The 11,914-nt window shown below is 37.7% G+C and overlaps 2 protein-coding genes, 1 long non-coding RNA gene and 11 other non-coding genes across 16 annotated transcripts in view; 2 read left to right on the top strand and 12 right to left on the bottom strand.

Moving 5' to 3' along the window:
• Positions 1–357: 357 nt before the first annotated feature.
• On the top strand, positions 358–1,920 carry LOC125215859 (putative UDP-rhamnose:rhamnosyltransferase 1). Its single transcript, XM_048117423.1, has one exon. The coding sequence runs from the start codon at positions 358–360 to the stop codon at positions 1,687–1,689; it is 1,332 nt and encodes a 443-aa protein (XP_047973380.1). The 3' UTR covers positions 1,690–1,920.
• LOC125215860 (magnesium-dependent phosphatase 1-like) lies at positions 386–4,277 on the bottom strand. 2 transcript variants are annotated; one of them, XR_007175308.1, is made up of 6 exons: positions 4,107–4,277; positions 3,230–3,401; positions 2,709–2,825; positions 2,395–2,612; positions 1,205–1,593; positions 386–1,092 (listed from the first exon to the last, which is right to left on the bottom strand). XR_007175308.1 is itself a non-coding variant. In XM_048117424.1 (4 exons), the coding sequence occupies exons 1-4, from the start codon at positions 4,214–4,216 to the stop codon at positions 2,445–2,447; spliced, it is 567 nt and encodes a 188-aa protein (XP_047973381.1). In that variant the 5' UTR covers positions 4,217–4,277; the 3' UTR covers positions 2,232–2,444. The 2 variants fall into 2 exon arrangements, 1 of the variants encoding a protein (XP_047973381.1); XM_048117424.1 differs by lacking the exons at positions 386–1,092; positions 1,205–1,593 and having other exon boundaries at positions 2,232–2,612.
• A 22-nt stretch (positions 4,278–4,299) lies between these two features.
• Positions 4,300–4,371, bottom strand: TRNAP-UGG. The gene has a single exon. It is a non-coding gene; the product is annotated as a tRNA-Pro (tRNA).
• Positions 4,372–4,855: 484 nt separating this feature from the next.
• TRNAP-CGG lies at positions 4,856–4,927 on the bottom strand. Its single transcript has one exon. It is a non-coding gene; the product is annotated as a tRNA-Pro (tRNA).
• A 1,016-nt stretch (positions 4,928–5,943) lies between these two features.
• Positions 5,944–6,015, bottom strand: TRNAP-AGG. The gene has a single exon. It is a non-coding gene; the product is annotated as a tRNA-Pro (tRNA).
• A 260-nt stretch (positions 6,016–6,275) lies between these two features.
• Positions 6,276–11,914, top strand: part of LOC125211259 — a 9,831-nt gene continuing 4,192 nt past the window's right edge. For both annotated transcript variants that reach the window (XR_007174482.1, XR_007174481.1), the window contains exons 1-2: positions 6,276–6,417; positions 6,627–6,700. This is a non-coding gene — a long non-coding RNA (uncharacterized LOC125211259). The remainder of the gene's footprint in view (positions 6,418–6,626; positions 6,701–11,914) is intronic.
• Positions 6,933–7,004, bottom strand: TRNAP-UGG. Its single transcript has one exon. It is a non-coding gene; the product is annotated as a tRNA-Pro (tRNA).
• On the bottom strand, positions 7,704–7,775 carry TRNAP-UGG. Its single transcript has one exon. It is a non-coding gene; the product is annotated as a tRNA-Pro (tRNA).
• Positions 8,527–8,598, bottom strand: TRNAP-UGG. Its single transcript has one exon. It is a non-coding gene; the product is annotated as a tRNA-Pro (tRNA).
• On the bottom strand, positions 9,143–9,215 carry TRNAP-UGG. The gene has a single exon. It is a non-coding gene; the product is annotated as a tRNA-Pro (tRNA).
• Positions 9,522–9,593, bottom strand: TRNAP-UGG. Its single transcript has one exon. It is a non-coding gene; the product is annotated as a tRNA-Pro (tRNA).
• TRNAP-UGG lies at positions 11,171–11,242 on the bottom strand. The gene has a single exon. It is a non-coding gene; the product is annotated as a tRNA-Pro (tRNA).
• On the bottom strand, positions 11,567–11,638 carry TRNAP-UGG. Its single transcript has one exon. It is a non-coding gene; the product is annotated as a tRNA-Pro (tRNA).
• TRNAP-UGG overlaps positions 11,898–11,914 on the bottom strand; it is a 72-nt gene continuing 55 nt past the window's right edge. The window contains exon 1 of the tRNA in view: positions 11,898–11,914. This exon is cut by the window's right edge and continues 55 nt beyond it. This is a non-coding gene — a tRNA (tRNA-Pro).

Raw genomic sequence — 11,914 nt, 5'->3', positions numbered from 1 at the left:
AAATTAGGGTGGGAAGGAGACAAGTGTAATAAAGGGCTTTAAAAGGTCATCAAACACTCACTATCTCATAAACCATTTTCTCAACAGACCAATGGATTGACGTTATTCAACCAAACACTCTACAACTTGATAGTACCTCTCATCTCCACGTTTTACAAATGACTATCACAGCCTGGCCATGGCCCATCTATTCTCCACCATTATGGAGGAGAAAGGTAACATGTACGGTTGCTGGTGGGCCATTCCACAATAGTTGAAAAGCTAGCGACTTGTAATATATAGTTGGCCAAGGCAATACTTAAATCCACCATCTTTTTATCTTGAACATCACAAATAACTCATCTAATCATATTGCCAATGGAAGCAAAAACTCACCATATAATGATGTTTCCATGGCTGGCATTTGGCCACATGTTACCCTTCTTTGAGTTATCGAAGCAATTCGCAGCAAAAGGGATCTTTGTTTCATATGTTTCCACCCCACGAAACCTGCAGAGACTTCCTCCCATCCCATCATCTTTAGCAGCCAAGATGGAGCTTCTCGAGATCCAAATGCAGCCGGTTGACGGACTACCGGAGAATTGTGAGGCCAGCATAGATATCCAGCCTGCACAAATGCCGTTCCTGAAGAAAGCATACGACACGTTAGCTGAGCCATTCGAGCATCTGCTTCAGAAGGCAATTCCAGATCTGATAGTTGTTGACTTTGCTGCATACAGAATTTCAGAAGTTGCTGTCAAGTACGGCGTTAGCACTGCGTTTTTCAGCGTGTCTTCAGCTTACATGTTGGCCTACATGGGGTCACCAGCAGAGCTCAAGGGTGGGAAGCAACTTCCCAGTCCAAAAAGCGACACCAAACCACACACGAAGGAGAATGCGGAGGGAGTGTCCAGCGGCCAACGTATAGGAAAGGTTATCGAGGAAAGCAGCTTTATTTTGGTGAGAAGCTGCGAGGACTTTGAGGGCAAGTACTTGAATATAATTCGAGAACTATATAGGAAGCCAGTTTTACCTGTTGGCTTACTTCCTCCGATTACTGAAGAGAGCGAGCATGTATCAACCGACTCAAGCTGGCCTGAAACCTGCAAATGGCTGGATGGGAAAGAACCCAAGTCAGTATTATTCGTAGGGTTTGGGAGCGAGTACAAGATGCCACTCGAGGAAATACATGAATTGGCATTTTCACTTGAGCTTTCGAGATCACCTTTCCTCTGGATTCTGAGGAAGCCACAAGGTGTGGATAGCTCAGATTTACTGCCTCCTGGTTTTGCCAGCCGTACTCAGAGCCAGGGTCTCGTTGTTCTCGGTTGGGCGCCTCAACAAAAAATACTCGCCCATCCAGCAATCGGAGGATGTTTTTTCCACTCAGGCTGGGGAACATGTATTGAATCTCTTGCTCATGGTCACCCACTAATTCTTCTCCCCTTTATATCAGACCAAGGACTCACTGCTAAGCTGATAGTGGAAAACCAAGCTGGATATGAAGTTCCCAGGAACAAAGATAGTTCTTTTAGCCGGGACGTCGTTGCTGATTCCATAAGACGAGTTCTTGTAGAAGATGAAGGTGAGCAGTTGAGGCTGAAGGCTGCAGAGCTGCAAAGTGTCTTTGGCAATCATGAGAGTCAAGATAATTATATGAACAAATTCATCGACCATCTGAAAGACAACATGACAAAGAAGCAAGTGTAAAATCCAGTGAAACACGAAGATCTGCAATCACCATAAACCAGGAAGAACATGTCCTGCATCGAGTCATGTCCTGCATCGAGTCAAGCATTTAATAAGTTCCAAGTTGGGTTTTCTTTTCGGTTCTTTCCCAACTTGTATTAAGAGTCGAACCGCATAGGTTAGTATTATAAATAGGTCTTTGTCGTTTCTTTATTTCTATTAAGAGTGAATAAACTTGTATCTTATCTTTCATCTCCTACAAACCCTTATCTCTTGTTCAATAAAAACCTACTTTTCCATCTCTTGTGGAGAATGTTGTCAATCTTCTCTCGTTCCACACACGATACATAGTTGCAATGCATCAACCGGTGCTCTGAGTGTTGTTCTCATAGACCTAACCATGCCTGCTGCTGATGATCAACCAATTCCCGACGCCATTGTTGAATGTCTTGACAATATCTTAGCCGTGATCAACAGCCTATGACATGCCAACTACACCCAACTATAGTGGGACAACTCAAAAAGAAATACGACCCAACTATACTGGGACGGAGGGAGTATTATAATAGCAAATGATCAACATAAAACCATAGAGTAAGAGACTACAAAATTATCAAATACACAGTCAAGTTCTACACAACTTTCTGATGGCTGTTGTTAATACTAAGAAGCCTTTGAATCACTAAACACAACAAAATTAGCACAAATTAGGACCACTAATCCAACCTGAAAAATGTCATTGCAGGTACGCAGTTCTTTAAAATTGGATCGGGAAATCATTGCTGATTTTCTGAAGAAGTCGGTTTCTTTGAAAAATTCTGCCATCTTTGCTTGTTCTTTTCCAATGCCGACCTATTTTGAGAGAACTTAGTGAGCCCCTGCCTCAAAGCTCCGAGATCGACACCATCGTCCACCAAAATACTCGTAACACTCATTTTCGATACCTAGAAGCAAAGATCACAGGTTATGTGGTGATTTACACCCAAAAAGATTGTCATCCACGTGTTTCAGAAAAGAAGATGCAAGGCATGAGATCTTACTGCTTGTATGTTGCGATCTTCATCATCAAAAAAGAGCATCTCATTGTATGGAACACCAGTCCTCTGCTTCAGTTTCTGAAAATGATCGGTCTTGTGGGTCCAACTCGAGAATATCTCCTGAAATGTTACAAATGTCAGGCAAGTCCCAGTTCCCGAATGTATCTAAAGCATTCGACGGTAGAATGTCAAGAAGTGCTCAAGTAGAAAATATCACCTATGTCTTCATACAGAACACTGTTCCACCACCACCGTGAATGGATGATGGTCCAGATTGTGCCATACCAAGTACGATAAAATAAAAAGCTTTAGTAATGACTTTCCAATGTATATCCACCACAATGGCCAATGCCTCAAAATGTAACAAAAATGAGGTTTCAAGGATTTGTAATCGATTAGGAATCCTTAATTCAAACAAAAAACTAGTAGCTCTTATAGTCCTAAGCATAGATGAATTCAGATAATTTCACAAAACAACATGATTAAGTAGCTCAAGCAATTGATAAATGTCAGAGTTAGCTCACCTGAGCAACAAAAAATGATTTTATTCCCAACTTCTCAAGAAATGTGTTGGCTTTATCCGGAGTTGGTGATCTAGAGGCAACAGCGATATCAATACCTTTATCCTTGAGAGCATGCAGTATGCCTTTGGCATGCGGATATAGTGATGGCATTTCACACTTGGAGAGATATTCACTGCAGAAACACACAGCCAGATTCCCCATGAATACAAATACGCAATCCAATGAACATACAATAAGAATAACTCAACAGATAAACTGATTCATAGTATTTACAACACATTGCAGATTAAAATGGTCAATACACACAAAAATGGTCCAGTTTCTTACCCTAGTATCAAGGAACTCATCAACACCATTGTTTAAGCTATGGTAAAAGTTGGTCAATAAATTACTAACAGATTCTGATAACCATCTTACTAAATCAAAATCAAATCCTCAAAAATATACTCCTATCTACAAAGAGTTTAATCTTCCAGAGGAGCAAATCACCCAGCCACTCGTTCACAATGACTGTATCCTACAAACCGATTAATATTTGCATCCACATGTTTCTGGTTTGCTACGAAATAGTAATGCATTAATCCTTGTGATTTTCAAGTTCAAGAAATAATAATGTCAAAATCTAATGAAAATGACCAGAAAAATTGCTTCCGCATCTAACCAGCCCTATGTTGAATGCATATATTCTATAATTTCCATTGCACATCTTAATAGATTAACATAAACCTATACTGTGATTGCAGCTTAAAATCAAATCAAATTACCAATAGAACACCCGAATTCTCCCAAACCAAGCTTTTCTATCAATCTAATAAAAGATCACTTCTTTTGGGTTCATTTCCATGATCAAACAAAAAAACATAGTAGAAAATATTACCAGTAGAAGGGCCAGAGAGTATAATCAAGGTCAAAGGCGACGAGACGAGGCAGCACCTCGAATTCAGCTATGATCTCCATAGCCTCTTTCTTCACCATCTCGTCGCTCATTTCTCTCTCGATTCTATCAACTCAAAATTCGGAATTGGCAACTGAAATTTTAAAAAAAAAATCCAAAAAATAAAAAATAAAAAGGGGCATTCCGAGAATCGAACTCGGGACCTCTCGCACCCAAAGCGAGAATCATACCACTAGACCAAATGCCCTCGCATGTTCAATATGGTAATTTTTGCAAATTAGCCGTTATGCATCTTATGCCAGAACAATTATTGGTTTCCATTACTATACGATGCCATGTCGATGAAAAAGGAAATTAAGGTTCCTCAAGTTTTCACAGAGTGATCCCCAATGTAAATGCTTTCAAGATGCACGACTATTGGCAATATTTTGTCAGCACGACTATTTATTAATTTGGTGTGCTGGCTTAGTTGTATAATGTAATTAGATTTATGCATTTCCATTCTGACTTGAAATATATTTGTCCTTTTTGGTTTGTTTTATGCTATAAGATAATCTTATGTTCAACTCTCATTTGAAACTCTTGAGAGTGCAGCACTAATTCCAGAATCTATACCTTCTATTTGGGGGTGGGGTGATCTGTTTTTCAAATTGATTGGCTATTGACTAGATTGTAATGCATGAAAACTGTAGACAAAAACAGTAATAACCCCAGAAAAATGTAGAGACACTGGGGCATTCCGAGAATCGAACTCGGGACCTCTCGCACCCGAAGCGAGAATCATACCACCAGACCAAATGCCCAGGTTGTTATTCGTAGACTGCAAATTTACTTTGACATTTCATTCATGATGGTAGTGCAAATATCCAGCCGTTTTAGTATATTATTTGATGAAAATTGAGAAATATATACTCCCTCCGTCCACGATTAAGAGTCCCATTTCTAAATGGCACGGGTTTTAAGAAATGTTAAGAAAAGTGGGTGTAAGAAAGTTAGTGGAATATGGGTCTCACTTGTATATATTAGTTTTAAATGATATGTGAGTGGAATGAGTTAGTGGAATGTGGGGTCTCTTTACCATTTATGGTAATTATGAACCGGGACTCTTATTCGTGGACGGACCAAAATGGAAAAACGGGACTCTTATTCGTGGACGGAGGGAGTAGAAAATACACCGATTTTAATTTAATCTTTCTACCACCTTGCTAATTTAGTACGTATTTAATTTTTTGTTAAAATCTATCCTAATTGAAAATGTATCCCGTCCATTTGAACAATAAGTAATACCCACACTCTCGTGAGTCGTGACACACATCCCCTCTCATAGATTCTCTCTCTCCTATCCATCCACTCCCTTAGTGATAGCCACCTGCCCACCACCTCCCTCTTATGACTAACACGACAATTTGGATATCTCATATTCGTTTGAATGTTGGAGGTCATCAGTGTTCTTCTTGCCATTTTGTATCCACAAACCAAAGGCTCACAATATTTGTTCTTATGAATAATTAGAAGTTACAACTTTCAGTGGAGCAATGTATACTTTTTTGACAAATAGAGTATAGTTCTTATATATTGAAAAATTAGAGAAGGTGACTTTGGGAGCCAACGTGAGAGAGTGGAGTGTAGGTTGGAATGGTATGTAATGGAGAACATGTGAATAAAATCTGAAAATTATATTTGGTTAAAATTAAAGTTAATAAGTAATTAAGTTACAGATTTAAAATGATAATATTGCTGTATTAAATTTACCAAATAACATAAAAATAAATGTATTCTTAATAAAGAAGTAAGTCAATACAACTTAGTAGTAAAAAATGGGGCATTCCGAGAATTGAACTCGGGACCTCTCGCACCCTAAGCGAGAATCATACCACTAGACCAAATGCCCAGTTGATGCTGAGCTTTCCCTATATGCGAATATATAGTAAAACAAATAAATAACTTGAAGCGTGTGAAAATTGCAAAATTACTGAATTTGGTGCTTTAAATTAAACCCTTTATATGTACTCCTGCGAGTACTTACTTCGAATATAAATACTGAGTACTCGAATTTAATTAACTAAGTACTGGAAAATTAACTGCGAACAAACATCCGTTATTAATTTAATTAATTTTGTAAAATAAGATATTGAATTGAATTTACAACGTTGCTATCCAGCTCCCCACTCCACTTTGAACTTCCACTGTAAAGCCCTATTGCCCAAACCTTCCAACCGCCCGCCACCGCCGCGAACCGTTTTCCTTCTCTACCCCAACCAAAACTATGGGGCCGTTGCAAGTTTCTCGACAGGTATGATTTCAGCACACTAGTTTCTAAAAAGTAGCAATTCATAATACACCTGATTTTGGCGTGGTTTGAAAATTTCATTTAATTAAATTATTCGCTGCTGTTGCTGGTTTGAAATTTTTTCATTTGATTAAATAATTCGATGCTGTTGCTGGTTGAAATTTTCTTTTGATTAATTTTCTGTACTTTATTATTTTATTATAACTGTTCAGGACCATTACTGTGCACGCGGATACTGCTAGATCAATCAATTTACTATTCCCGGCCATAGATTCTTATTAATGAGGTAAATCACCCGTTTAATTGGAACATGGCTTTGCGCCTCTTTCCTTCCATTGTCTTTTCATTGAATTTGATATGGAGGTGAAGATGGTGTTTTATTATTTACTTACTGTTTCTTTTTAAAAGACTTGAATGACTGACAGTAGGTAAATGGGTAGCCAAAGAGGATAAAATGCAAAAAACCGAAAAAAAGATGTTCATCTGTGAACGGAAGACATTCAACTATAAAATTGATAGGGGCATTCCGAGAATCGAACTCGGGACCTCTCGCACCCAAAGCGAGAATCATACCACTAGACCAAATGCCCTGTCGTTATATACCTTCTTATTTCGGATTCTACATAGTGAATAACACTTTGGGATTTGATTTGTAGGTGACAAGTTGAACTGGCTAGGATTTTTTTTTGTGCTTTGTCACCCTTTCCTATCTGTACTCTTTGATAGACATCAAGGAGTGGCAGTGGGTTTGGTGAAGCGTTCAGTGAATGAGAATGACAGCCATATGCAATTTGACCAATGTTCCATTGCTTCTTAAGATCACCTTTTGCTTAGTCTTCCATGTAACTGGCCTGAGCCCTATTTTCAGTGGTATGTGGACTGGTTCATTCAGGCCTTATAGAGGATTTTAGGATCTAGCTACTAGCAGGTGCATCTATACTGCTCAAGAGACTTTCCTTATACCTGTCTTCAGATTCCTTCCAGACCTATTCTATTGGAATTTTTTCAGAAAGTCTTAGTGATTTCAATTCAATTTGGCATTGTTGGTGGTCATATTCTGCTGTTCTGGATAGTTTTTTTCCTAACAAGTCCACCTCAAATTAATTCCTGAAAATATCTGATTTTGCTTTCTTATTCGTGGTAGATTGAATGCCTGTTCTTCCAGGTGTTAATGTGTTTTTAGATTGTTATTGGTTGCAGTTGTGCATTGCATAGTTGACTTTTTGATCCCATCCTCATTACTGAATTTTTAGAAATAAAAAATGCCATTTGGATCTCAGCAATTGACTGGGGCATTCCAAGAATCGAACTTGGGACCTCTCGCACCCAAAGCGAGAATCATACCACTAGACCAAATGCCCTAACATTTACTAATGATTTTAATCAACCTCTTGAGTTCCTTTAGTTAACAGATATTATAATTTTGTGAAGATTCTTGCGTTTCAAAAGCTTCCAAACCATTTTGTAACGCTGATCCTTTTGGCTTCATAGTGCATGACTTATAATGCTTCCATAATTTTTTCTCTTGACTGTCAAATTTACTTGTGTAGTTTGATACATTTCTCTTAGTTGAAATTTGTCCAGTATTGCAGTTTGGGTATTACTCGAAGTTTTGGTGAAATTAAACTTAACTCTCTTTGAATTTGATATGTATAATATGAATATGGCAACCCCACTATTACACTTCACATTAATATGTCTAATTTGGGTTTACTTTTCTCAAATTTATGGTCATTTCCAGTTACATATTAGAAGTTTTGGTGTAACTGTGTAAGTAGCTTGGGACGGCCCAAATAGATACGGTGCAAGTAGCTTGGCACGGCCCAAAATAGATACGGTGCAAGTAGCTTGGGACGTAGGGAGTATAATGCAGCTATCGTTTATTTCATCTTGTTTTTATGTGTCTCTAGAAGCTATTGCTAATACCTCATTCTCTTGTACTTTTTTATACTTTTTTGAAAAAGTTGATCACAATTTATCTTGTACTACTTATCTTTGTTGTTGTCGGAGATTTGGTTAATTTCCTGAGCAACTGAATATAGGTAAATTAACAGTGGAAGGGGAAAAAGTAATTAAAAAAAATTATTTGTGGAAGGCAATGCACATAAAAAGGGGGCATTCCGAGAATCGAACTCGGGACCTCTCGCACCCAAAGCGAGAATCATACCACTAGACCAAATGCCCTGTCGTTAGCTGTCTTGGATCTGTTACCCTATAGTGAATACACTTGGGGCTTCTATTTTGTGCAGTTGACTTAGCTGGGATTTTTTGAGGCCCATGTGTTGTTATTCAGGATTTGTTTCTTGTCAGTTGTCAGGCTGTCGGGCAGGTTTCTTTGACGGGAAACAAAAAATATACTATTATTGTATAATTAGCAGACCTACATCTAATTTCTGTTTTTATTTTCACTTGAATTTCCTTAAATTACGGCTGGATTTGGCTGGCGAGATTGGAAAACCAAGTTTGCTACTTTTGCATTTTTAAATTTTTAGAAAAATAGGATGTTACATTGAAAAGCATGCTACTTTTTTTGTTTGAACTCGTCTTGATTCATGGTTGTAGTTTATATTTTGATGGAGATTTGAGTTTTTAATGGAGATCTGGAGCATTTTCAAAGACTTGAACGACTTACAGTAGGTAAAAGGGTAGCCAAAGAGGATAAAATGTAAAAAAAAGAAAAAGGAAAATGTTCATCTATGAATGAAAGACATTCAACTATAAAACCGATAGGGGCATTCCGAGAATCGAACTCGGGACCTCTCGCACCCAAAGCGAGAATCATACCACTAGACCAAATTCCCTGTTATCAACTGGCCAAAGCTTGAGTTCCTTTGCTGTTATTGCTCATGGTTTTACAATTTGCATATGGACTATAATGCCGTTATTGCTTCTCCTAACATGATGTTTGAGATACTCCAATTATAGCAGTTATGCAACCATTTTCTTGGAAGATCCCAATCCATATTGTAGTAATCTATGATGAGGCTGAAGTTTGAGATTTATGGAGGAACTGGTCTATTACAATTACTCAAACAAAAATGTACCGAGTTAAATTGATAGCAAAACATAAAAAAAGAAAAAGGCCAATGAGTGTAGTTACACTAAAAGGGGCATTCCGAGAATCGAACTCGGGACCTCTCGCACCCAAAGCGAGAATCATACCACTAGACCAAATGCCCTGTCGTTGTTTGTTCTCTTAAATTGGATTCTACCTAGTGAATAACACTTGGAGATTTGATTTGTAGGTGACAGTTGACCTATCAAGGATTTTTTAAGTTGGAATTTTGTTTTGTGCTTTGACACCTTTCCTATGATCCTATCTGTACTATTTGATAGACATCAAGTAATGGTGGTTGATTTGGTGAAGCATCTAGTGAATGAGAATAACAAACATATTGACCAATGTTCCATTGCTCCAAAGATCACTTTTTGCTTGATCGTCCAAGTAAATGTCTTGAACCCATCTCTTTCCAGTTTTATTTGGATTGGTTCACTCAGGGTGTCAGGTATTATTTGGAGATGGGATACTATGATCTATCTAGCCAGTAACTGTCTCCAGCTTTACTTCTATAGCTGCTCAACAGAGATTCCTTACACTACTTTAGATTCTGCCTCCAGCTCTACTTCAATTGGAAAGTTTTCAGAAAGTCTCAGTGATTTCAGTTTTGCATTGTTGGTGGTCTATTCTGCTGGAGTGCTTTTTGCCTGACAAGTTCTCCTCAAAATAATTTATAAAAATATCTGATTTGCTTTTTTTATTCATGGTAGATTGAATACCTGCTGTTCCAGGTGTTATTTTAGACTGTTATGTGATATCAGTTTCAGTTCTACATGACACAGTTAACCGGCTTCACGTTTCAACATATCTGTTCCCCTCAAATCCAATATAGAGTAATAAAAATACATAAATAAGGCATATATATATTCATAATTAGAGCAGGGAATCTGGGGATCGGCTAATGACTCCTGGCTCTTGCACCACAGATAGAGTCATAACACTACCGAATGTTCAATTTTGTTTGTTCGCTTAAAACTCTTAATCAAAGTTATTTTGACCTGGAAATCAATCTTCCCAGAATATACCATGTTTATAGATCTCAAGTTTTAACATCATTATTTTAGAAGCCTTGCCACATTGTTGAAAATGGCTTATCAGTCTAATAGTTCTAAATGCCTGCCTTTTCTTGCCGGCTTTATGATGCACTGCTAAATTGTTTTTTTGTTGTCCATTGTGGCTTGATACCTTTCGACTCTCTGAGAACTAGTTATTAATTGTTTATTCTTATCTAACTAATCTTTTTGAATGCACTTTTTAAATACATCACAGTTATATTTGTTCAAGGATTCTTTTTGTTGCTGCACCCTAGATCGTTTTTACATTTAGCGAGGCAAAAAATTACAACACATATATAGGTGTTAATAAGTACCAATTCTGCATATGTTACAAAAAATTTCTTTGTTTAACTTTGTTTTGTATCTAAGCTATCACTGTTTTCATATGGTCTCGTAAAAAAGGATAGTCCAATTCGAGTTTTGCTTCATTGTGATTCAAGTATGGCTAGTTAGGAATTGACAGGGTTGTTTCTTTTATGGGAAAGAAAAATGAATATCGTAAAATGAGCAGAGATACATCTAGGGGAGATGTCCATCCAAGCTGTCAACTGTCTGATCCAATATGTCCTACACGTTTTGACGTTAATAAAAAATAAAGTGCTTGGAGTAAAAGCTAATTAAAATTACTATTATTTGTTTAAAAGGGGCATTCCGAGAATCGAACTCGGGACCTCTCGCACCCAAAGCGAGAATCATGCCACTAGACCAAATGCCCTGTCGTTATCTGTCTTAGATCTGTTACCCTATAGCGAATAATGCTTAGGGCTTTTATTATGTGTAGTTGACCTAGTTGGGATTTTTTTAAAACCATGTGTTGCCTTATAGGATTTGTTTCTTGTCAGATCGGTTTCTTTGATAGGAAACTCAGGAAAGAAAATATGACTAGTATTTTATAATTAGCATAAGTACATCTAGGAGAGATGCGCATCCAATCTCTCATCTTTCAGATCCAATATGTCTTCCACAGTGTCACATTAATAAAGAAATATAGTGATTGGGGTAAAAGCCAACAAAAACAACTATCTACTTGTTTAAAAAAGGGGCATTCCGAGAATCGAACTCGGGACCTCTCGCACCCAAAGCGAGAATCATACCACTAGACCAAATGCCCCGTTATGAACTGGCCTAAGCTTGAGTTTCTTTGCAGTTATTGCTCTTGCTTCTCCTAACATTTTCTTGTGAGCAGTTAACGAAGTTACGCAGTCATCTTCTAGGAATGATCCCAATCTGTATTGTAGTAATCTATGATGAGGCTGAAGTTTGAGATTTATGGTCGCACTGGCCTATTACAATTACTCAAAACAAAAATGGACTTAGTTAAATTCGTAGTGGGACATAAAAAAATACAAATGAGTGTAGTTGCACTAAAAGGGGCATTCCGAGAATC

The sequence above is a fragment of the Salvia hispanica genome, chromosome 3 (assembly GCF_023119035.1).
Source record: "Salvia hispanica cultivar TCC Black 2014 chromosome 3, UniMelb_Shisp_WGS_1.0, whole genome shotgun sequence".
Lineage (NCBI taxonomy): Eukaryota > Viridiplantae > Streptophyta > Magnoliopsida > Lamiales > Lamiaceae > Salvia > Salvia hispanica.
This window is presented reverse-complemented; position numbering and strand designations above follow the sequence as displayed.